Raw genomic sequence first — 26430 nt, forward strand, 5'->3', positions numbered from 1 at the left:
ATTTAAGGTTACGGACCTAACAAGCTTGGACTCATTTGCCGCTGCTATTGTGGCTGGATCTTTGTCAACTTAGGGCCCATTCACACTTGCTGATCGCAAAACACTAGTGATTTTGCTCTAGCGGTTTTTGGCGATTAACGCCCCAAAAAATCACCATTCACACCTGGCGATTTTTTTTTTTTTGCGATTGCGTTTTGCACTTCTATAGCACTAAAATGCGATAGCCGGGAAATCGCCTGAAAATGGTGCAGGCTATGGGTTTGCGTTTAGTGTTTTTGGGCGATTTGCGGCGATTAGCGCAAATCGCCCAAATGAGAACAGGCCCATAGACTATTATTACCCTAGCACTTTGAAAAGCGCTAGCGTTTGAGTGTTTTGCTCAAGTGTGAATGGGCCCTTTATAGCGTGCTGCCTGGAGTGTTTGGTGGTGGAAAAAAGGACACTGAGCGCAGTTTCATCGATAAGTCTTGTATGTGTTTACCCAGACTTTTTTTTTTAAGCTCTTGCCATGCAGTACTAGATAATTGGACATGTTGTTTTTAGCCAGGTTTGCACCTGTTCATTTTTTATTGATAACTAGTCTCAGTGCATCATTCGGCATTTATTTGCACAATGTAAAACGTAATGCTTTAAAGGTGTCGCTGTAATTTGGGGCTCAAGTGTACGTGAGGACATTGCTTCCCATTAGTCTGGCTGTATCGGTGTGTCAGTCAGCAGTGAGTTTAATTTGATTTCAAAGCAGCAAACTCATACTCGCTACTAAGAGCTTTAAACTGTGCAGTTGTGGAGTTGAACATCTCTCTCTTTTTCCACAGGAATCAATCCATATTTTCAGCCATTTTACCAGCCTAATGAATGTGGGAAAGCTCTTTGTGTAAGACCTGATGTAATGGAACTGGATGAGCTATATGAGTTTCCAGAGTACTCTAGGGATCCCACTATGTATTTGGCAATGAGAAATCTGATCTTGGCTCTGTGGCACATAAACTGCAAGGTAAAGCAAAAAGAGCATTTGAGTCACTTGTGATCAGGGGGATAATTGGCTGCTTTTTGACATATTTCCTTTTAAACAATGCCAGTTGCCTGGCAGTCTTACTGATTTCTTTTCATCAGTAGTGTCTGAATCACACACCTGAAACAAGCATGTAGCTAGCCATACTTCAATCAGAGCACCTAATCTGCATTCTGGGTTTATGTGTAAAACGTATGCAGAGGATCAGCAGGACAGCTCCATATTCCTCTTACTTTAGGCTGGCTTTAGAGTGCATTTTTAAAATAAAAATAAATCTATCTGCAGTAATACACATCCAATGACATACGGTTGTGACGTAGGCTGGGTTCATACTGCACGGATCTGCGGGATGCGCACCCCTGCCATACATCAGTCAGGAGCTCCTGACCTCCTGAACACTGAGCCAATCACATTGATCAGGAAGTAAACAATTGAAAAAAAAGACTGGTCCTTAAAGTTGTATGAATCACTGCATTTCCTCTTTGTTCTAAAAAATATAGCATTAAATTTACTACCACTTAAAAAAGTTGTAGCTGAACAGCATTCAAGCAGTTAAACACAGCACTTTGTTCTTCAGTGGAAAGCTCCTTGCTGCTTCTGGCTGCATTCGAAGAGGTGATAACATTTTGTTTTGTTTACATTCCCCTGTTGTTACAATTAGCAGATAACCAGTAGCGTTCTGAAACTGAACAGCACTGAGTTGTAAAAGAGAGAGAGGTGAGAAATGATCACTAGATAGCTGCTGTATTTATATATTAAAATATATGCAATAAAATGCAATGGCAGCTTTCAGAGCAGATAAACTGTACTTTTAGAACATTTAGTAAACGGACAATATTACTTGTGCATAAAAGCAAACGTAACTGTATGGGTAGTAAAAAGTAGTAAAACAATTTTTTATTGAATGTTATGTCAATTTTATCCTACTTTAAAGAGAACCCGAGGTGGGTTTGAAGAATGTTATCTGCATACAGAGGCTGGATCTGCCTATACAGCCCAGCCTCTGTTGCTATCCCAAACCCGCCTAAGGTCCCCCTGCACTCTGCAATCCCTCATAAAACACAGCCGCGCTGCTGACACGTAGCTTGTCAGAGCAGACTGTGTTTATCTCTATAGTGTCAGTCTGCTGCTACTCCCGCCTCCTGCAGAACTCCGGTCCCCGCCTGCGTCCCTTCCCTCCCCGCTGATTGGAGGGAAGGGATGGGGGCAGGGACTGGAGCTCTGCAGGAGGCGGGGGAGCAGCGGAGACTGACACTACAGATGTAAACACAGCCCGCACAGCTGGGCCGTGATTTATGTCTGATTGCAGAGTGCAGGGGGACCTTAGGGGGGTTTGGGATAGCAACAGAGGCTGGGCTGTATAGGCAGATCCAGCCTCTGTATGCAGATAATATTCTTCAAGCACACCTCGGGTTCTCTTTAAAGGGGCCAGAGCCTTCGGTCCCAAATGTGTTTAATGCACACAAGTGTGTGTGTGTGTGTGTGTGTGTGTGTGTGTGTGTGTGTGTGTGTGTGTGCGCTTCTAAATGTATTAATGATGTGATTGTGATCCACAGGAGGTGCTCACAGCACAGACTTGTGCCCATCATATAATAGTAAGAGGCCTGGTTCGCATCCGATGTGTCCAAGAAATGGAAAGGATTCTCTTTTTCATGATCAGGAAAGGGCTGGTTAACACTGGAGTTTTGTCTGTCTCACCCAGCCAGTATCTACTTCCTGAAGAATATCACAATGTAAGTCAATGATCCGCACAGCTCAGTATAATAAAACTTACTAAACTGTAGCACCTTGGCTCTTCAAGGGGAATGTGAGCTGTGTACTTGTAAGGTTGTTTTTCCGTGAAATTACACTGACGTGTATACAGAATGTTGCCTTAATTTGCTTAGGTGAGTGACTTCACATTGCGATCCCTGTAGGTAAGTGTGGTTGGTCTTTATGTGCCATACGCCACTTGGCTTGTCAAGTTGTATCTAGGCTCAAAGTTCTTACCTCAACTTTGGTTTCCTTAACAAGCTTTTTAGATTGGCATGGTGGCACTTAGTGAAAACACAGAGATGAAAACACAGAATCACTAGGGAAGAGTGTAGGTGCATGCACATGTACAATCAGTGTCGCCCATAAGAATCATGCAACTTTGCAGGCAACAAGCATTAGACAGACAAGTCAGTCGGGTACAGCTAAGTGACCTATACTGTTTCTATGGAGAGATGGGTGATGTAGTGGTGCGCGAGTCAACAGCTTCTGGCAGGTGGGGTAAGTGCAAGAGTAATGGGCTTGTTTGCTGGCATCGTTACATGTTTCTAATAAAGGAGGTGGGAACTCTTGAGCAGCAGCTTATCTTGCTGTCCCAGCCTGATAAAGCTGCGTACAAAAGAACAATCTGGATGCATTTTTTTTATTGCCTGCCAGGATTGAACTTGATCCTGTGGGTCAAACCACAGGGCCTAAATGCTGTACAGATGCATCGCTAGGCAGTGGCCAAGTACGGGAAGGAGGGATGATGGAGTGGCCTCAAATAAGGAGGGGCACAGTGGACTCTGCTGCCAATTGTCGGTCAAAGATCCGGCATGCTGGATCATAAAACGGCCTTTAGGGACACCTGTACTAATGCCAATTTCTTAGCCAAGATGGCCCCAACTGGCCGCCTCTTCCGAGACCAATCTAGCATTACTACTGGCATTAATGAGAAACCATAACCAAGAATTTAACTTCATCCCAATCAATAGCTGATACCCCCTTTCCCATGAGAAAGATTTTCCTTTTCTCAAATGGATCATCAGGGGGTCTGTATGGCTAATATTGTAGTGAAACCCCTCCCACAATGTGATGTCAGGACCATGGTCCTGACAGTTTCCTGTCTGTGAACCTCATTGCATTGTGGGAAATAGCTGTTTACAGCTGTTTCCAACTGCCAAAAAAGCAAGCAGCATCTCCTTCCACTGACATCACCTGCCATCAGTAAAAATTTCACCATGTGGAAAATGTCAGAATGTAAATCAGGGAGAGGAAAGATTTTACTATGGGTAAACGCTGACTAAATCATTTATACATAACTGTTGTAAAAATGAAGCACTTTTTTTATTACATTGTTTTCACTGGAGTTCTTCTTTAACCGCTTTTTCCATCGGGACAGTATATATACACCATATATATGTATACGAAACCCAGAAACCGCATGTATATCTCCCCACCCACCCACCCCAAGCTTTCCCATTAGTGAATACATATCGAGACCAATTTGGATTTGCATAAGCTGCTGAGGACATTGTTCCACTGGTGTCCATCTCAGTGGAAAATTCAAATATACAGTTCTGGCAAAGGGGCATCCTGTCATTTCTCAATAGGGTACTTATCCGTTTGCCGGGCGCATCCTCTAGGTGGCGACAAAACTCCACCAGAGTTACATCTTTCCCTACTATCCATGTCGGCCTGGAGGGGGAATAGTAATTAGCGCCACCTGCCGGATGCGCCCGGCTAACGGATAAGTACCCTCAATAGTAAGGCAGTGAGTGCACATAGTGAATTGATGGCTCTACAATCAGTGCTATATAAGTACACAGTAGTAATAATAATTTGAGTATTCATTTCTTTTTTAAAATGTTTTATATTGTAGAAGTCTGTGATTGTCATTGGGGCAGGACCAGCAGGTCTGGCAGCTGCACGACAACTTCAAAACTTTGGAATCAAGGTATGTAAATTGTTTGTAATAGCTGTTAAACCAATTCCAAGTTTGTCATAATCAAGTAAAGGCAAAATAAAAGGAAACCAACCATGTTAAAATTAAAGTCAAGTTCAATATATGTGACCAAAATCTACCTGCTGACAGTCAAGTGCCCATATTAAGGTCTCAGACATCACTTTTGGCTTCTGTGGTCTTGTGCTTACGCTAGCTAGTCACTACCCACTGAAGTTTATTGCTCGAGGCAGTGTGGCTATAGTCTGGGGGCGAATAAGCAGGGCTACCCCCCCTTCCTCCCCACCTTCCCCAACGCAATTAACTCAAAAGCACAAGATTTATACTGAGTACACTGTGTAAAGGATTACCAGGAAGGAATAATGAAGATATGTTAATGTAGGGTTCTTTCTATACTGTAGGGTAACTTTTTCTTCCCCTGCACAATAATGTACATAATGCAACATGCAGTACATTAGAAAAATAAAAAGCAGCACCAAAACACAATGCATAGGTCAGAATGGTTTTGTTTTTTTTTTTTTTTCATTTTTAAAGTGTATTGGCTGTGGGGTACCTGGGGGGTACTCTCCTTGGTAGAGGGAAGCCTCCGGATCCGATCGAGGCTTCCCCCATCCTCCTGTGTCCCATGCCGGTCTCGCTGTGCTCCTCCGAACAGCAGGCATGTAAATATTTACCTTCCCGACTCCAGCACGGGCGCAGTATCCGCTCGAAGATGGGCAGAAATACCCGATCGCTGTCGGCCCGCTCTACTGCGCAGGCGCAAGTCTCCTGCGCTTGCGTAGTACAGCGGACCCGACAGAAATCGGGTATTTCCGCGTATCTCTGTACGGTTTGCCGCAACCGCGCCCCCGCTGGAGCCAGGAAAGGTAAATAAATCAGCGCTTGTCAGCTTTGTCGAGGGAGGATTCCGGGACACTTCGTGGAGCCAGCGCAGGACTGCCTGCAGCTACAGCGGAGGTGGAAGCCAGCGCAGGACTGCCTGCAGCTACAGCGGAGGTGGAAGCCTTACTGGGCCCCTGAGGCTTTCCCCTACCTAGGTGAGTACCCCCCAGGGGACCTTCTTTTTCAGTGCTAAAAAAAGCCATTAGTATAGTTATTATATAAGTATTTTCTAAATGTAATTTTGTGATTTATCTCCATATTATGTCCTTTTCAGGTGAAGATCCTGGAAGCAAGAGATAGGATTGGTGGCAGAGTCTGGGATGACAGGTCTTTCAAAGGAGTCACTGTGGGAAAAGGAGCTCAGATTGTGAACGGCTGCATAAACAACCCTGTTGCTTTAATGTGTGAGCAAGTGGGTTTCTGTGGATTTTGTGTGAATTTTAAGATTGTCTTAAGTAAAAGTACAAACAAGCATTAGTTGATTGCTGCCGAACCAAGCATCTGTAGCTAGATCAGGCAAGGATCATGTGTTTGTAAGAGCCATGTCCATCTTCTGGAACTGACCCTGCTTAGGATGTTACAGATGCATGTTGGATTTCTTGGAAGATGGCTATTTATTGATCTACAGCGAGAAGTTTGCATCCTCTTTGCCACCACCATTCTCTGTAAAAAAAAAAAAAATAAACCCTGACATGGCTGCTTGCCCATCAGTTTGCTTCTTTGGTTACTGTGGGAGAAAAACGGGCCAGAACTAGCAGATTTTTTTGTAGTGTGTTCATGGTTTAGATAGATTAGATTCTTAAAATTAGCTATGTATGATGTAATTGATTTGTATCGCATTTTGGTAAGTTTTTTTTTGATTTATTAGACCTTTCTTGTTTATTTAATCATTAAATTTACAGCTTGGTTTAACGATGCGCAAACTTAGAGAAAAGTGTGATTTGATACAAGAAGGTGGAAGGTTAACTGACCCATCTATAGATAAACGTATGGATTTTCACTTCAACGCGATGCTGGATGTAGTTGCAGAATGGCGTAAAGATAAAGGCCAGCAGCAAGATGTCCCACTTGGAGGTAATTTCATTGTTTCCTCAAGCTACATACTCACTATACTCACCTGGTTTACACTCTGTGACGGTCTTCTGAATCTCTGTTGCCCAAGGGATCGGTTATCAATCTCTGCAGGGCCCAAGAGCACTGAAGACTCTTACTGACAATGCATATGGGTGGGGGTGGGTGAAGGGACAATGAGCGCATGCTATGAGCAGCTTCTGGCAGACAGGGGAGCAACAAGAAAAATGCCATAACTTGAGCCTTGAGTTGTTAAAGAGCCAACATGCTGGATTTTCCGTTTTGGGCACAAGATAAGCCTGCTTAGGGGTTGTGTAACTCATGCCACAACATAGAACAGAGAAGACGGTTTAAGTGATCTTTTACTGCCCCACCTGAGCTTTCTCCTGTTAGATAACTTAGGGCAGGGCTGCTGCCGCTGGCTAAATTTGGGCTGTCTCCTGCAGCCTAATGCAAAGTGGCGCAGGGAGTGATTGATGTTTACCTGATCCAGGCGCAGGATCGGCTCTCCTCTTCCACTAACGAACGGCACTATAATGTTGACATCATCCTCCAGGTCCCGATCGCATGATATGTCAGTGTTACAGTGACGCTCGGTGGTGGAAGAGAAGAGACAATTCTGCATCTGGTTCAGGCAAATAACAATCGCTCTGTACGTCACGCTGCATTTAGGTGGGGGAGGTAAAGCAATAAGCCTAGTCAAAGCGAACAAAAAAAAAAAAAAAAATGCAAATCACAAGCAATGGAAAATATATATTTAAACATTAATTTTAATAACTCTTTTTATTCAGTCCATCAGAGGTTATTCACACCATCACACTTTCCACATACAAAACCTGTTTAAAATAGAGAAGCAGAAGGAGCTGGGCACTTTACAGATGTGACGTTTATTTCACAAGCACATCCAGGTACAGATACAGTGAAGGTGGGGTGAGATGCCAGGCCTAGGCGGACTGTCACAACGGCTGTTTTGAATCCGTAGACTGCCTGGCATCCCACCTGCCACCACACTTGGCATTTGAGTACTGTATCTGTACCTGGATGTGAAACTGCTTGTGAAATAAACGTTACATCTGTAAAGTGCCCATCTCCTTCTGCTTTTCCAAACAACCTTCCTTTAGCACGTGAGCGTCCAATCACCCTCATGGCCGTCTCTTCATAACAGAAGTGCCACAGATTTATTTCTTTTTTTGTCATACTGTTTAACCACTTCTCCCCAAAGGGGTTTTTTACCCTAACGAACATGAGCGATTGTCACCTTTCAGTGCTCATCCCTTTCATTTGCCAATAGCTTAATCACTACTAATCACAATTAAATGATCTATATCTTGTTTTTTTCACCACCAATTGGGCTTTTTGAGGTTGATATTTGTTTTCAGTAATTACTTCATTTTCTATGCATTTTAAAGGGGAAAAAAATGAAAAAATACAGTATTTCTCCAATTTCATCCTCTATAGTTTTAATATAAACACTGCAACTGTGCATAAAACCCACACATTTTATCTGCCTATTTGTTCTGGTTATCACAAGATTTTAATTATGTCCCTAGTACAAAGTATGGTGACAATATATTATTTGGAAATAAAGGTGTATTTTTTCTATGGTGTTTTTTTCCCCCCACTATTTTCACGTGTATGCACGTGCGTACGTGGGAGCGTGCACGTGTCCAGCGGCAACAGCACTGTTTGACTAATAAAAACGTTCTGGAGCCATTAAGAGGCTCTAGCAGGACGTTTTTATAAGTCAGCTTGTCATTAAGTGGTTAAAGTAGATACTGTGTATAAGAGAGAGTTTATCAAAGGTTGTGGTCCATTGGTTTATTTTTGGGCAGACACACAAAACATCACTAAAATGTACATGTGCATGTAGCTCATGTAAAGTTTACCAATGCCCATGCAAACTACGTAGCAGGCATTGTGCAGATAGCACAACTCGTGTTACGCACACAATGCACATGTTACGTGTTTAACCAAAGCTATGCTATTTGCATAACTTGAGCTATTCAAATAATGTGGGCATTGTGTACATGGCATGAGCTGTGCTATTTGCACACTGTGTGTTGTAGTTTGCGTTAACTCTGGTTAAAGTGAACCTCCGGACTAAAAATCGACTCAGCAGCACTGAAAAGGCCTGGTGTTTCTTTAACAGTTTCACAGCATCAGAACTTTGTTTCTCTTATACAAGCCTCATTTTTAGCTGCACAGAAGAAAACTGCCCGGGCTTATTTCCCCTGATGCTGTGCAAAGCATGATGGGATTTCTGATTTTGTTGTTCTCGTTCTGCTGTTTTGGTGCAATTTTTTTTTTTTTTTTTTTTTACATTTTGAATTTGACATTTGAAGCCTAGTGCGTGCAGCTGGGAGGAGTAATCAGGACACAGGATAGTTGGAACTGTGTCTCCTGCTCCTTGTCACCTCCTTTCAACCAAAAAGATGGCTGCCCCCATGACAAAGATGGCAGCACCCATGAATCACAAACATTTGCCTGTTCTTTTAAAACAGGGTGGGTAAGAGATTATATTACCTATCTATTCTAATTAACATAACTAATGTAACTTGATGACAGTATGTTTGTTTAGGCTGAAGTTCCCCTTTAACACTGTGCATCAACTGATGGTGGCACAAATGAAAGGAAACCTGTAGCGTTAAAGAGACACTGAAGCGGGAAAAAAAATTATATGATTTGTATGTGTAGCACAGCTAAGAAATAAAACATTAGGAGCAGAGACATAAGTCTAATATAGTTTCCAGTACAGGAAGAGTTAAAAGGGCAGTTAAGTGAAAATAATTATTTTCCATTAATCACATATCAGCACGGCTCTCTGTAGTGAGTATGCCAGCCATTATAAATCAGCTGGAATGTCTGCTACTATCAGTGAAGTCCGTCGCTTAGTATGCTAATGATGCAGCTCAGCTGTCTTAAAAAGCAGAAATAGTGTTATCATCTACTTTTTTTAACACAAGGTCTATGGAGAAACGTATGCTCTCCTTATTAAATAACTGATATGTGATTAATGGAAAATAATAATTTTCACTAAACTGCCCCTTTAAGAAACTCCAGTTGTTATCTATGCAAAAAAGTCATTGAGCTCCATGACTTTCAAAGTCACAGAAAGCTCTGTCTTCTGAAGCTTGTTATCTCAACTGTCAGTCATTGTAATGTATTTTTCTCTGCCAGAGGGCAGGTCAATAGTTCACTTGCCTGCTCTGCAAAAACATTTAGAATGCTGAATAGTGTGTAAACTGCAAATATTAGAGAATGATGCAATGTTATAAAAAACAGTGTCTCTTTAACTGGAACTTAAAGTGAAACCGAGGTGAGAGTTATATGGAGGCTGCCATATTTATTTCCTTTTAAGCAATACCAGTTGCCTGGCTTTGTCATAGACCCCGAACAAGCCTGCAGCAGATCAGATGTTTCTGACAATATTGACAGATATTGTCAGATTTGATTCTTGTTTCAGGTGTGATTTAGACACTACTGCAGCCAAATAGATCAGCAGGGCTGCCAGGCAACTGGTATTGTTTAAAAGGTAACGAATATGGCAGCCTCCATATCACTCTCACCTTGAGTTCACTTTAACAAGCGTACACATGCCTTGCTGATCTTTCAGCTTCTTATTTCTGAGCCACACACCCAGGAAAATGAAGCAGCCACTTAGTCACACCTGGTCTCGGCACACTTCTTACCCCACAGGGAGTCGCTGAACTGGATTTTACATATTATGCAAAGGCTGCAGTTTTACATAACTGATTCTTTTACAGATAAGCTACAAGAGATCTACAAGACATTTATTCAAGAGTCTGGAATCCATTTTTCAGATGTGGAAGAAAAGGTTTTGGAGTTCCACCTTGGTAATCTGGAATATGCCTGCGGAAGCAATCTAAATAATGTACGTTATGTGTGTGTGTGTGTTAACTTGGCTCGTGGTACTGAATTTAGATCCCTCTGTTTTTATGGTTAGAAAGGTTATAGATTATTTTTGCTCTCCCCTCAACTCTCCTGTAACTTCTAGTTTTGTCTTTATACTTCATTTTCATTACCAATATACAAAGCTTTTCAGTGTAGTAAATAGCCGACTTTCTTCTTTTTGAACTGCCATTTCTTTACGGTTTCCTCAGGTATCTGCCCGATCTTGGGACCACAATGAATTCTTTGCTCAGTTTTCTGGTGATCATACAATGTTAACAGCTGGCTACTCAACAATAATTGAAAAATTAGCGGAAGGCCTTGATATTCGACTTCGGGCACCTGTAAGTATTAAGAAAAGTGCAGTACATGAAAGAAGGGCCTGGGGGTACCTTAGGGGCAACCTGGAAAATTGCCTCAACTCCCATGTGGTCTCCCGCCAACTTGTCCTCCCTTAGGCCCCTACAAAGTTTTCAGCAGCATAGCAACTTGCCTGTCCTGGTTGGTGCACTATCCTCGCCTGGCCGCATCTTCTCAGTGACCCGGTGCATGCCATTACATAATAACCTGCACTGGGTCACTGAAAAGAGGGCGGAGCAGTGCTTTTCAGCGCTGCTAGATTTGGGTGCAGCCGACGCCTCCATAGACTTCAATAGGAATTCCTATTGAAGCACTCAGTGAGTAACGTCGGCTCCGTCAGAAGATGGAGCCGAGGTTGCTTAAAAACATAATCATTCAGCCTCCAGCAATTGCTGGAAGCCGAATTATTTCATTCCCCCACTATCCATGTCGGCCTGGAGGGGGAATAGTAATTAAATCGGCCCGGACTTGTGCAGAAGCAGGATCAGCTATATACCGCTGTATCCTGCGCCCAAGTCTAACGGCGCCGAATTCAAATGTACTCAAAGAGGGAACCTTGCGAGGATGAGGATGAGAGAGCATGGACTAATGTAGCTTCACGCCAACCAGGACAGGTAAGGTGCTATGCTGCTGAAAACTTTGTAGCTAGACTTGGCTGCAGTTGGTGTAATCACTGATCTCTGAAACAGCTAGTTGCTGATGCTATGCTCAATGCTTTGAGTCTTTCACATAGAACTTGCAATTACCTGATCTGCATACTTCTTCAAGGACAGTCATTCTGACTAATGCTTTGTACAGACACTCCCTGTTTGTTGTCCTTAAAGGGCAAATGAATTGAGAAGAGTATGGATGCTGCCATAGTCCTTTCTTTTTTTAACAATACCAGTTGCCTGGCTGTCATGCTGATCTATTTGGATGCAGTAGTGTCTGAATAACACCAGGAACAAGCATGCAGCTAATCTTGTCAGATCTGACAATATTGTCAAACGCCTGATCTGCTGTATGCTTGTTCAGGGTCTGTGGCCAAAAGTATTAGAGACAGAGGATCAGGACAGCCAGGCAACTGGCATTGTTTAAAAGGAAATTAATGTGGCAGCCTCCATATCGCTCTCACTTAAAGGGATACTGTAGGGGGGTCGGGGGAAAATGAGTTGAACGTACCCGGGGCTTCTAATGGTCCCCCGCAGACATCCTGTGCCCGCGCAGCGACTCACCGATGCTCCAGCCCCACCTCTGGTTCACTTCTGGAATTTCAGACTTTAAAGTCTGAAAACCACTGCGCTTGCGTTGCCGTGTCCTCGCTCCTGCTGATGTCACCAGGAGCGTACTGCTCAGGCACAGACCATACTGGGCTTGCGCAGTATGCTCCTGGTGACGTCAGCAGGCTCGAGGACACGTCAACACAGGCGGAGTGGTTTTCAGACTTTAAAGTCTGAAATTCCAGAAGTGGACCGGAGGCGGGGCCGGAGCATCGGTGAGTGGCTGCGCGGGCACAGGATGTCTGCGGGGGGACCATTAGAAGCCCCGGGTAAGTTCAACTCATTTTCCCCCGAACCCCCCCCCCTACAGTATCCCTTTAAGTTGTCTTTCAACAATCATTGATCAGTGTTTAGGGGGCGATTGCTCAGTGAATCAGCGATATGCAGACTTACTGCTTGAGTTTAACTTGTGCTGCTCTCTGGAGAGCAGAGGAAGGACGATGGTGGCAAACCAGCCGTGCTTTGTGGGAAACATAAAAACATACAGTATTTGCGCGTTGTTTAGTGGTCCGCTACTGTGGTTAGCCACGGCGCGGGTCAGTAGTCCCTTTACGGTAAGAAAAGTAATATTGGCATGAAGTTAATAAGGAACCACTTGCTTTGAGTGATTATTTTGCTTGTACATGTGCTGACAGGTTATTTTTATCTTAAGTGATAAATAAGTAATTTATGAGAAGTTTTGTGGGGCAAGTGTACATATGCTAGATTCTGAGACAACATGATGATTCTGGGTTTTCTGTAGTGTGTGTATGAGGCTTAAAGGACAATTGAAGTAAGAGGGATATGGAGGCTGCTATATTTACCAGTTGCCTGGCGATCCTGGTGATCCTCTGCCTCTCAGGCCCCATTCACACTTGCGGTTCGAGTCCGCAAGTGTCCGGGGGTCCGGGGGCCGCAAAGAGACCGTACGGGTCTCTGCGGTGGCCACAAGGCGGCACAAGTTGCGGATCCGGAATGTATCAGTTCCAGCTACAATAAAGTAGCCGGAACTAGATACATTGCAGTGCCAGAAAGGCACCGCAAGTATGGGGGATACCGGCGTGTAGTCCGGGCCCCCCAAATGGCATAGGACCGGTGCTGGAAGCATCCGGTCCTATTGCCAGTGTGATGAGAAACATCCGTTTCTCATTGCACAGCATGGCCGCATGCGAAGGGTCAGGTTCCGGCCCGGGTCCGCAGCCGCACCGAGACGACTTGAAAAATAGCACATGTTGGAAAAAAAGCCGGACCGTCCCGGAGCTGCGTTCCCGGATCGGATCCGGACGGCGCACGAGTGTGAATGGATACATTGATTAACAATGTATCCATTCACCATCCGCTGTGTACGGAGCGTTCCGGGTCCGGGGAAGCCGGACATGGAACGCTAATGTGAAACGGGCCTAATACTTTTAGCCATAGACCCTGAACAAGCAGGCTGCAGATCAGGTGTTTCTGACATTATTGTCAGATCTAACAAGATTAGCTGCATGCTTGTTTCTGGTGTACTTCAGACACTACTGCAGCCAAATAGATCAGCAGGGCTGTCAGGAAACTGGTATTTGTTTAAAAGGAAATAAATATGGCAGCCTGCATATCCCTCTCACTCCAGTTGTCCTTTAACATTAAACTGGGTCACAGAAGGTCAGTGTGAGAGCCAGGGAATTAGATGTGTAAGATGGAGCTCTCATAAAGTCTATACAGGATGAAGATGTCAAGGAAAAAATTGTAGTACTTGTCTGTAGTTTAAAGTCGGATCTTTGTATTTCATACAGGTCAGAAATGTGGACTATACTGGTCATGAAATTGGTTTAACAACAGGAGATGGCAAAACATTCAAGGCACAAAAGGTAATTTTATGTAGTTTATAATGCTCTGAGCTGTTTCAATAAGAATCCTTTCATCATTCGGTTTGATACTAAGGCTACATCAGGAAAGGTTTCTATTTGCTTGATTGCTTAAGCTGTGATTAATCTGAGTTTGAATCTTGTTTTAAAGGGCAACTGAAGTGAGAGGTATATGGAGGCTGCCATATTACTTTCCTTTTTAGCAATACCAGTTGCCTGGCTATCCTGCTGATCCTCTGCCTCTCTGCCTGCTTTTGGCCGTAGACCGTGAACAAACATGCAGCAGATCAGGTGTTTCTGACATTCTGGCCTAGTGCACACCGAGCGGTTTTTGGAGCGATCCGCCGGCCGCATCCGCCTGTAAAAACGCTTAGCTAATGTATTGCAATGGAATGGTGCACACCGGCGGTTTGAGGTCTTTGCCAAACTGCTGCACGTTTGCAGTTTTCGGAAGCGTTTTGTCAATGTAAAGTATAGGGAAAACGCAAACCGCTCTGAAAAACGCTACTTCAGAGCGGTTTGCCAGGCGTTTTTGTTACAGAAGCTATTCAGTAACAGCTTTTACTGTAACAATATGTGTAATCTGCTACCCAAAAACGCACCCAGAACCGCTAGGTGTGTTTAGAAACCGTCTCTAAACCTACCTAGAATCGCTCTGAAATCAGCTCCAAAAAACGCTAGCGTTTTGTGGATCTGCTAGCGGTTTTGGTGTGCACTGGGCCTCAGATCTGACAGGATTAACTGCATGCTTGTTTCTGGTGTGATTCAAATACTATTGCAGCCAAATAGATCAGCGAGGCTGCCAGGCAACTGGTATTGTTTAAAAGGAAATAAATATGGCAGCCTCCTTATACCTCTCACTTCAGTTGCCCTTTAACCATCTTAGCGGTATGGACGAGCTCAGCTCGTCCATCACCGCCAATGGCTGCCGCTCAGGCCCTGCTGGGCCGATTTTGACGAAATAAAGAGCAGCACACGCAGCCGGCACTTTGCCAGCCGCGTGTGCTGCCCGATCGCCGCCGCTCTGCGGCGATCCGCCGCGAGCAGCGGCGAAAGAGGGTCCCCCCAGCCGCCTGAGCCCTGCGCAGCCAGAACAAATAGTTCCGGCCAGCGCTGAGGGCTGGATCGGAGGCGGCGGACGTCAGGACGTCGGCTGACGTCCATGACGTCACTCCGCTCGTCGCCATGGCGACAGGAGAAGCCAAACACGGAAGGCTGCTCATTGCGGCCTTCCGTGTTAATTTTGGCCGCCGGAGGCGATCGGAAGAACGCCTCCGGAGCGCCATCTAGTGGGCTTTCATGCAGCCAACTTTCAGTTGGCTGCATGAAATAGTTTTTTTTTTATTTACAAAAAACCCTCATGCAGCCGCCCTGGCGATCTTAATAGAACGCCAGGGTGGTTAAAATAATTAAGCTACCTGATGGTTAGGATCACTTTCTCTGAGCTCAGGCAGGTAACTCTGGACAACAAGTTTTTGGCTTCCTGAATAACTTCAAAGTTGTCAAATCCATGTAAAGTTTTTGAAAAACTGGGTAATTTTTAAATCGCTGATATTTTAAATTAGAATGTAAAACCCTTTTCTGCTTTATCAAAACTTTCAGCTGTATCAGGAAAATCGTATAGAAAATGTTCAATGTACATTTTCCACATGTAGCATGAATCTTAGGGCTCGTTTCCACTATTACGGTGCAGAATTGCCTGGATTCCACCACTGATGAAATCGCATGCGGATGCGATTACCCATGCGTTTTTTGCCGCGAATTCGCATAGGTGAGAGTATATGCGATTTTTAACCATGTCACTGCCTGTGTGAATTTACATTGGTACCTATGCGAATTCGCGGCAAAAAACGCATTGGGGAAAACGCATGCGATTTCCCTATTAAATACATTGTGTGCGATTCGCCTGCATTCCACACGCAGGTGAAATCCCGCAGATGCATAAGTGGAAACAGGCCCATTCACTTATATTGTCTATGCGAATCCGCATGCGGATTCGCGATAGTGGAAACGAGGCCTTAAGCCAATGTTAATGTAGGCATATTGCTCATATTAAACCATCAGGTGGGCAGATGTTCAAGGGAGGTTGCATAACGTTGATGGAAATGATCAAGCCGTATATTGTATTATGATATTATATATTTTGATATCATTGTGTTTCTCAAAGTGCCCATGTGAAAATCATATTATTGTTTGTTTATTTTGAAGAGGTCAATCATAAACACCGGTTTCTTTTAACCACTTAAGGACTGCAGTCTTAAAACCCCCTTAAAGTGACACTGAAGTGTCAAAAAAAAGCATCTTTTTATGTAATAAAAGTGTTTAACATAATAGCCCTAACTAAACCGCCGCATTCCCGACGCTGTAAACTATCTAAATCCCCCCTAACTCCCCCCCCTCCCTTTCCACTACTTTCTTGGTCGTGGATTTTGCTGCCCTGTGCGCTTCCTTGTGAGGCAGAGCTATGAGCTGCAGCCCTGCCTCACGCGTCTGTCAGCGGCGGATCTCCACCTCTCCCCCGCCCTTCTCATTGAAGGAAGACAGAGGGGTGGAGGAGAGGCGGCGATCCAGGCTGACAAACGCGCTGAGAGGCAGAGCTGCAGCTCATGGCCCTGCCTCTCACAGAAGCGCCGCCCGGATTGCCCCCCGGGAAGTTTGGTATTTTTTTAGTTAGATTAGAGCGGCGGGGATGTGGCGTTTTAGGTAGGGTTATTATGTTAAACACTTTTATTAAATAAAAAGATCGTTTTTTAGAGACTTCAGAGTCTCTTTAAGGACCAGACACTTTTTTTTTTTTTCCATTCAGACCACTGCAGCTTTATAGGTTTTATTGCTCGGTCATACAACCTACTATCTAAATTAATTTTACCTCTTTTTCTTCTCACTAATACAGCTTTCTTTTGGTGCTATTTGATTGCTGCTGTGATTTTTATTTTTTATTATTCATCAAAAAAGACATGAATTTTGTCAAAAAAATATTTTTTTAACTTTCTGTGCTGACATTTTTCAAATAAAGTAAAATCTCTATATACATTTTTGTCTAAATTTATTGTGCTACATGTCTTTTGATCAATAAATAGACACTTATTGGATTTTTTTTTTTTTTGTTTGGGTAAAAGTTATAGCGTTTACAAACTATGGTGCAAAAAGTGAATTTCCCCGGTTTGAAGCATCTCTGACTTTTCTGAGCACCTTTAATGTTTCATGAGGTGCTAGAATTCCAGGATAGTATAAATACCCCTTTTTGTCACAACTTAGCGGAATATGACACTTTGTGACAAAAAAAAAAAACTAAAAAAATTTCCATTTCTGCTAACTTGTGACAAAAAAAAGACATCTGCCACGGACTCACCATGTCCCTCTCTGAAAACTTTGGGGTGTCTACTTTCCAAAATGGGGACATTTGTGGGCTGTTTACTGTCCTGGCATTTTGGGGGGTGCTAAATTGTAAACCTAAAGGTGCTCATAGAACTTTGGGCCCCTTAGCGCACCTAGGCTGCAAAAAAGTGTCACACCTGTGATATCGCCGTTCTCAGGAGATAATGCGTTTTGGGGTGTATTTTTACACATACCCATGCTGGGTGAGAGAAATATCTCTGTAAATGAGAATTTTTTTTTTTTTTAGACACAATTGTCCATTTACAGAGATATTTCTCCCACCCAGCATGAGTATGTGTAAAAATACACGGCAATACCACGTGTGACACTTTTTTTTTGCAGCCTAGGTGCGCTAAGGGGCCCAAAGTCCTATGAGTACCTTTATGATTTCACCGGTCATTTTGAGGCATTTGGTTTCCAGACTACTCCTCATGGTTTAGGGCCCCTAAAATGCCAGGGCAATTTAGGAACCCCACAAGTGACCCCATTTTAGAAAGACAACACCCCAAGGTATTCCGATAGTATGGTGAGTTCATAGAAGATTTTATTTTTTTGTCACAAGTTGTCACATGTTAGCGGAAATTGATTTTTATTTTTGTTTTCACAAAGTGTCATTTTCCTCTAACTTGTGACAAAAAATAAAATCTTCTATGAACTCACCATACACCTAACTGAATACCTTGGGGTGTCTTCTTTCTAAAATGGGGTCACTTGGTGGGATTCCTATACTGCCCTGGCATTTTAGGGGCCCAAAACCGTGAGTAGTCTGGAAACCAAATGCCTCAAAATGAATGTTCAGTGGTATAAGCATCTGCAAATTTTGATGACAGGTGGTCTATGAGGGCCCGAATTTTGTGGAACCGGTCATAAGCAGGGTGGCCTCTTAGATGACCGGTTGTATTGGCACTGAAGTGCAGGAAGCGCAGGATGTTTTCAAATCGTGACCTGGACATGGTAGCAGAGAACATGTCATGTATTGGGTGCGTAGACCAATAAGACCGCAATACATTCTTTTTGACTAGACCCATGTTAAGGAGAAGGCCCAAAAAATGTTGCGTTCGGAAACTTGGAGTGGTTTCCACCAAAAAGGCTGGGCATGGTAGCTTCTTGAATTGGCGGTTGCGTATTGTGTGGCATAACGGTTGGTCTCAGCCACAATTAAGTCGTAGAGACCAGCAGTGATCAGAAAAAAAAAATTCTGTCACTGCGGTGGGGCGGGTGAGGGTTTGGCCAGGTGATCAGAAGCCCGCAGGGGGCAGATATCTGATGGATAGGAGTGTTATGGGGTGAGAGGAGGTGATTGATGGGTGTCTCGGGGTGTTATTAGAGGGGGGAATAGGTGCAAGCAATGCACTGGGGAGGTGATCGGAAAGGGGGTCTGAGGCTTTGGCCGAGTGATCAGGAGCCCACACGGGGCAAATTAGGTCCTGATCTGATGGGTAGGTGTGCTAGGGGGTGGCAGGAGGTGATTGATGGATGTCTCTGGGTGTGATTAGAGGGGGGAATAGATGCAAGCAATGCACTGGGGAGGTGATCAGGGGGGGGGGTCTGAGGGCGATCTGAGGGTGCGGGCAGGTAATTAGGTGGCTGCAAGGGGCAGATTAGGGTCTGATCTGATGGGTAGCAGTGACAGGTGGGGACAGGGGGTGATTGATGGGTGATCAGTGGGTGATTAGAGGAGAGAACAGATGTAAACAATGCACTTGGGAGGTGATCTGAGGGCAGGTCTGCGGGTGATCTAAGGGTGTGCGCGGGTGATCAGGTGCCTGCAAGGGGCAGGTTAGGGTCTGATCTGATGAGTGGCAGTGACAGGGGGTGATTGATGGGTGATTGACAGGTGATCAGTGGGTAATTACAGGGGAGAATGGATGTATACAGTATACGGGGGGGGGGGGGGGTCTGGGGAGGATCTGAGGGTATGGGGGGTGATCAGTTTAGGACCTAATCTAAAATATAGCGTTGACAGACAGTGACAGGGCTTGATAGATGGGTGATTAGGGAGGTGATTGGGTGCAAACAGTGGTCTGAGGGAGTGGGCAGGGGGACAGGATCAGTGTGTATGTTTGTGTATGCTTACATACACAGCTGCCTCCTCCCCTGGTGTTCCCTCGATCACTGGGACCACCAGGGGAGGAGGCAGCCTGTATAATACTTTGTATACATTACAAAGTGTATTATACACTTTTGCAGGGGAGATCGGGCTGTTTATAACCCGCCGGCGTTACTAAATGGCCGACGGGTTGACGTCGCGGGTCGGCGGGCTAATTAGTCCCCCAGGTGCCGCCGCCGATCGGCGTTACGCGGTCCTGGGGTTGCCACTTTGCCGCCGCCTATTGGTAGTGGGCGGTCGGCAAGTGGTTAAAGCACACCTAACCTATAGCACAGCTACCCATGGTAAATACAGATGTATGTTCATGCTGGATTCACATGCCTTTGTGTGTTGTCCATTCCTCGACCAGCCAGGTCTGTGGCTCCTGTGCTAGTGTGCGGCTGCGCCAGTCGCACTTCCATGGCCGGGAACATTCTGCGCAGGCGCGATACTTGTTGCTCGTGCATGCATAGTTGTTACCGACTTGGCTGGAAGAGGAGGGGAGAGGCTACGGAGTGGAGCTGCGTTGAGGGACACATAGGCTTCAAAGGGCAGGAGGAAGCCCCAAGTAAGTAAATCTGAATTTTTTTTAATTAAATATTTCCCAGATGTTTCCTTCAAGAAGTAGGAATGGGAGAATGATAGGTGGGAAAATTACGGTAAGCCTGCCTCTTCCTGTCCTAAAATGTGCCATTATCCAAAATTTTTTAAATTTTCAAGAGGTAGGATTAGGGGGCAACCTGGAGAGGAACAGACAACGCATACAGGTATGTGGATCCAGTATGAACATACCTCTGTGCTTGCCTTAGGTAGCTTTGCTCATGTCCGGTGTTATTTAAAGAAGCAAAACCCTTTTTTTTTTTTTTTAATTTTGTTGTCCAGTGAATTAGTAGATTGTATTTATTTCAGGGCCAACTCGCACTGCAATACATTTTTCCCAAACATGAAAACACATCACCAGTAGATCTCATAACCCTTATGGCCTAATGTTAGAGATTCAAACGTAGAGCTACACTTCTATCACAGTTTAAAATATTTAACAATATTTATTTTCCATGACTGTAGCTGAAAGTTTGTATGTTACATTAGGCTTCAGAATAAAGTCTGGAGATGGTAGGTCAACTGGGTTACCATGGTTACAGGATGTTCTTCCGATGCTTGGCCAAACGGGTTGATCTAAGCCATCGCAGCCAACCAAACTATTATATCCCTTGGTACATTTAGACACGGTTATGAAGCAGAGACTGCATTTGAAAGCCGTTAATGTCACATGTATACCTACAGATATCACAATAAGCTGATCTCTCTCATGTACACCTAAAATTATATTAGAATGTCGTTTTTCAGATGTTTTATTGTCTTATAAATATTACCCTGAGGATTATGTGTATTTGTGCAGGTTTTGGTCACAGTGCCTCTGGCCCTACTCCAGAAAAATGTAATTCAGTTTAATCCTCCTTTACCAGAAAAAAAGGTTAAAGCCATCAACAGTCTAGGAGCTGGAGTCATTGAGAAGGTACAGTGCCCACCATTCAGTTATTTTCAATGTTCAAACCATTTACTTGACTTTTTTTCCCCAACAATAATAAATTACTGGACTTTTTGATTGAAAACATCCTTATTGGTGAGGTTGAATAATTCTTGTAGACTGGAACATTTTCTCTTAGTATTTTATACATGAATCATCATAGTGTACAGGATCACTCACTCTTGTACAATTATTCAGGTTACACAATGCTAAGCTGCTCAGACTGGCCTGTGCTACAACTCCTTTAGACTGCTCTGCACTCTGCTCTGCACTCTGTGTGCCTCAACTCTACAGCCTCTAAAACTACCCTGTCCTACACCTGCCCCAAGACTGCCCTTTGTTACACTTTCCGAGACCGCCCCCACCGCTGCCTCGTCCCGAGACCGCCCCCAGCGCTGCTCCGCCTCCGTCCAGAGACCGCCCCCCGGCGCTGCTCCGTCCCGAGACCGCCCCCCGCCGCTGCTCCGTCCCGATACCGCCTCCCCGCGCTGCTCCGTCCAGAGAATGCCCCCCCCCCCCTTTTGTGTTGCTCCATCCCGAGAATGCCCCGTGCTGATCCTTCCGGAGACTGCCCGGGGCTATAATTCCTTAAAGGGAACCTTAACTGAGAGGGATATGGTTGTTTCCTTTTGAACAATACCAGTTGCTTGTCAGTCCTGCTGATCTCTTTGGCTGCAGTAGTGGCTGAATCATACACCTGAAACAAGAATGCATCTAATCCAGTCTGACTTCAGAATACCTGATCTGCATGCTTGTTGATGGGCTGTGGCTAAAAGTATTAGAGACACAGGATCAGCAGGAGAGTCAGGCACCTGGTATTGTTTTAGAAGGAAAAATCCATATCGTTCTCAGTTTAGGTTCCTTTTAAATGTCTAATCTGATAATTTGTCCTGCACCTGGCAATCTATTTTATCAATTAGATTCATTTCAGTGTAAAACAATGCCTTTAAATGATATTAACCAGTTTTTTATGTTTGCTTTCTGTTTTGTTCAGTGTTTTAGAGCACAAATTTGATTTCGAATTTAATACCACTTTTGGCTTACTTTCTCTTTAAAACCGGGAGAGATCATTTGCACAGATTTGCAATGGCATATGTATGATTTAATAGTTGCTTTACAGCTGTTTTATTATTTAGTAGCCATTTAGTATTGGTTACCAGTGTTGGATCTTTTCCCTGAAAGTTAAATACAGTAAAGCTGGACGTACACTAGGCCGATTCCCGCCAGATCGACAGCAGATTCGATCACTGGGATCGAATCTGCTGTCACATCGTTCCCGCTACACGCCGAATTTCGATCCATTTTGTCCGATCCCGTCGATCGCTCCGTGCGGAAAATTACCGTCGTTCGCCCGCAGGTAGGGAGCGCATCGCTAGCGGCGTTCGAGTGCCTGACGACCGACGCAATAGAGCCCGCATACATTACCTGCTCCGCCGGCGCGACTGCCCTGGTCACCGCTGCTCTGTCTCCGCTCTGGTCTGGTCTCCGGGTCCGGCATGCTTCACTTCCTCCTGCCCGGCAGGAAGTTTAAACAGTAGAGGGCGCTCTACTGTTTAAACTTCCTGCCGGGCAGGAAGAAGTAGAGCATGCCGGGGCCGGAGACCAGAGCGGAGACGGAGCAGCGGTGACCGGGGGCAGTCGCGCCGGCGGAGCAGGTAATGTATGCTGGGGGGGGAGGGGGGAGCGGCGGCAGCACCACCACCACCACAACAGATTGTGAATGGTTTCAGGCTGAAATCGGTTCACAATCTGTTTGTAGTAAAGGTAGCCATACGATCCCTCTCTGATCAGATTCGATCAGAGAGGGATCTATCTGTTGGTCGAATCTGATGGCAAATCGACCAGTGTATGGCTACCTTAAGTAATTAGTAGATATAATGTTGTTTAGCAGGATTACTGGAATTTTATATGTTACAGCCAGAACCCAAAGTCTGGCCACTTCAGGATCTGGCCATCTGATGCAGCCAATACGTGAAGAGTTCACGTTGGTGGGCTCTTGTTTGTACTTTGGCAGTCCAAAATGGCAGAATACGGATGGCCAAGTCCCAAAGATGATGGTCAGAGCAGCAGCAACAAGCAGAGGGAAGGAGGAAACGCCGCCACACACGGAGCAAGGGGGCCAGAGATAAAGAGTTGGGACAGGAGGACACCGAGCAGAGTGGCCAGAGGTACATAGTGGGGTCAGGAGAACCGGAGACTTGTCTTCGGAACTTGCCAAGCCAGGTCCATGCACTTTGCGTTTTGGCTGGCCAAAGTCCAAAAATGTCACCAGTGTTCGCGTTTTGACCACATCAGAAGGCCAATGCGCACATTGGCCAGCTAGATGGCGAAGTGGCCAACTTCATGTTCTGGCCATAACATATATATTCAGGAGACAATCCCTCTCCAGGGAATTTTGCTTATATTTATATATTTGCAATTGTGTTGTGTAGGTTTTGCTTCTGTCATGGTGTGAGTACTTTGTATCTAGACCTCTGAATATTTTCTTCTGCAGATGGCCTTACAGTTTCCCTACAGATTTTGGGACAGTAAGATTCAAGGAGCTGATTTCTTTGGTCATATCCCCCAAGATTCCCGTAAACGTGGTCTGTTTGGGGTATTTTATGACATGGATCCTCAGGTATCAACATGTTGTGAATTCTTATATGTCCCACTTTTAATTATGGCAAAAATATTTGAATATACATGTTCTCACCAAACCATATTGCTGTCTGTGTGATTAATTTACCAATTGTTTTATTATTGTATACTGAAATGCAGGGTAAACATGCCATTCTGATGTCTGTGATCACTGGAGAGGCAGTGGCTACCATCAAGGATATGGATGATAAGCATGTGGTTAAGCAATGTATGGCAGTTCTCAAAGATATGTTTAAAGAGCAGGTGAGATCATTAATCATTGTTGAGGAATTTCTGAATTTGTATTTCCATTGCAGAAACATTAACCTGTAAACTCAGTGGCCCATAGGCAATTCACTTTTTTACCTAAGTTTTCTCTTAGGAGATAATTTTTTAATCTTCTGTTTAAAGTAACTTTTCAGTACTTTGCAATCGAAAAAATACCAAAAGTAGATAAAGTACAGTCAAAATTATTCAGTGTATTTTCTTGCTTCATGGTGGCTTAAAAATCGTTTTTTAACGAGGTGTAAAAATACCAACTTTGAGAAAACTAAGGAGAAAAAGTGAATTGCATATGGCCCAGTTTGTCTTTACTTAAAGGAATACAATCGAACTTTAACACATTTCTGTCAGTAGCATACATCAAAATTGCATTAACAGCTAGTGCAAACACAGCATATCTTTTTGCTGTGCAATGTTTCTTTTTCTTTTAATTCGCCTCTTAAACGGACCCCCTGACAAGCTGACGGCGTCAGCTAATGGGGCAGCTCATTATGACAGAGGGGATTCCTTTTTACAGTGCAGTAGTGTATTATACTATTGTCACGTTTCCCCATGCTATTTATTACTATTACTATGTTTCCCCGACACTATTTAGCATGCCAGGCATCTGTCATGTAGCCTGCTATGAGGAGCGAGAGACAAACGCTCTCGCTCCTATTCTGCCCAGCCAATCCCCGCAGAAGGAGACTTCCGTGTGTCGGGCTCGGGCTGCCGCCGCATTAGTTGTTTTGTCATCGCTGCGCATCGGAAGCAGGAGCCGAAGGGAAGGAGCAATGATGCGCCCTCCTCCAGCTCATATGGTTGCCGTTGCGTAGCGATGACAAAACAACTAATGCGGCGGCAGCCCGAGCCCGACACACGGAAGTCTCCTTCTGCGGGGATTGGCTGGGCAGAATAGGAGCGAGAGCGTTTGTCTCTCGCTCCTCATAGCAGGCTACATGACAGATGCCTGGCATGCTAAATAGTGTCGGGGAAACATAGTAATAGTAATAAATAGCATGGGGAAACGTGACAATAGTATAATACACTACCGCACTGTAAAAAGGAATCCCCTCTGTCATAATGAGCTGCCCCATTAGCCGACGCCGTCAGCTTGTCAGGGGGTCCGTTTAAAAGGCAAATTAAAAGAAAAAGAAACATTGCACAGCAAAAAGATATGCTGTGTTTGCACTAGCTGTTAATGCAATTTTGATGTATGCTACTGACAGAAATGTGTTAAAGTTCAATAGTATTCCTTTAATGAAGCAGGATTATATATTTACCTAAATAGATCTGTGAGATGCCAATATCTTGCAGTTTGTATATGGCTTGGAATTGGGCCAATCCAAATTGGCAACAGCTGTATTTGGTTGGCCCAATTTCAAATACCATATCAAAATTTTGCACCTACCTTCTGCAGCCTTATACTTCCAGCATTTGGAGATCCATGTCCTTTCATCCTTTGAACAAAGACCAGCAGTTCTGACAGCAAAGCCTTGTCCATGTGAAAGGATGACCCCACCTCATAAAGTGGGGTGGCTCCTAGTGTTGGGCGAACAGTGTTCGCCACTGTTCGGGTTCTGCAGAACATCACCCTGTTCGGGTGATGATCGAGTTCGGCCGAACACCTAATGGTGTTCGGCCAAACTGTTCGGGTTCGCCCGAACTGCTCAATGGCCCTGTTCGGCCGAATACGGCCCCCCTATGGGGTCGCAGGCATAAGGGGGGAGCATGCCCCGATCGCGGGGGGGGGGTCGGAAATTCCCCCCACCCCCTCTGCTAGCGCTCCCCCCTCTGCCCGCTTCCCCATAAAAAAAGTTTAATGCAAGTTAAATAGTACCGGTGGCTGGAAGTGGAGTGAGGAGGAGGAGTCCGAGTAGGAGAGTGACGCGTTGAGGCCGGGCAGCGGGCGGTTCAGCGGTAGTACCCTTGTGGTACTTCCGCCCTTTCTCTGACCTCACGTCCTCTACGTGATGACGCATACGAGGGGACGCGTACCCTCGTATGCAGAGGACGTGAGGTCCCATTGACTTCCATTGAGTTCGGGGTTCGGGCCGAACATGCCGAACATCTGGCCCATGTTCGGCCCGAACCCGAACATCCAGGTGTTCGCCCAACACTAGTGGCTCCTTCACTATACTCTGATACCGCAGTGAAAGAACTGGTCTTCGAAGGATATAGAATGGAATGGAATTTGTATGCTGCCCAATGGACTCATTTTTGATGGTCAATAACTATTAACTATAATTTTGGTATCCAAAGATGTTTGTTTTTTTTTTTTTTTTTTTTTTTGGGTGGTGGAGACCTTTCTGACCTAAAGGGTTGTCACCCATATCCCACCAGTGGAAACACGTCTATTTGATCCTGTTCCAATTTCTCCATGGTTCCAAAGAAAGATAAGATGCCATTCAAAAGGTCAAGATGAAAAACCTATGCACTGAATCTCTATCTTTCATGATAGTCTCCATAGATCATCTTGACATCCCTGTTTATCTGACCCACCACAGATTTCTACACCTTGAGGGAGGGCATCAGCAATTCAGTT

At 44.7% G+C, this 26430-nt stretch overlaps 1 protein-coding gene across 2 annotated transcripts in view; it reads left to right on the forward strand.

The window, feature by feature from the left end:
- KDM1B (lysine demethylase 1B) overlaps positions 1 to 26430 on the forward strand; it is a 60391-nt gene that overhangs the window by 29357 nt on the left and 4604 nt on the right. For both annotated transcript variants that reach the window (XM_068236954.1, XM_068236952.1), the window contains 11 exons: positions 816 to 994; positions 2569 to 2745; positions 4626 to 4700; positions 5863 to 6000; positions 6491 to 6662; positions 10424 to 10551; positions 10781 to 10912; positions 13939 to 14013; positions 20877 to 20993; positions 23500 to 23625; positions 23766 to 23888. In XM_068236954.1, the coding sequence (XP_068093055.1) occupies positions 816 to 994; positions 2569 to 2745; positions 4626 to 4700; positions 5863 to 6000; positions 6491 to 6662; positions 10424 to 10551; positions 10781 to 10912; positions 13939 to 14013; positions 20877 to 20993; positions 23500 to 23625; positions 23766 to 23888 (1442 nt within the window). The remainder of the gene's footprint in view (positions 1 to 815; positions 995 to 2568; positions 2746 to 4625; positions 4701 to 5862; positions 6001 to 6490; positions 6663 to 10423; positions 10552 to 10780; positions 10913 to 13938; positions 14014 to 20876; positions 20994 to 23499; positions 23626 to 23765; positions 23889 to 26430) is intronic.

This window comes from Hyperolius riggenbachi, chromosome 5 (assembly GCF_040937935.1).
Source record: "Hyperolius riggenbachi isolate aHypRig1 chromosome 5, aHypRig1.pri, whole genome shotgun sequence".
Taxonomy (NCBI): domain Eukaryota; kingdom Metazoa; phylum Chordata; class Amphibia; order Anura; family Hyperoliidae; genus Hyperolius; species Hyperolius riggenbachi.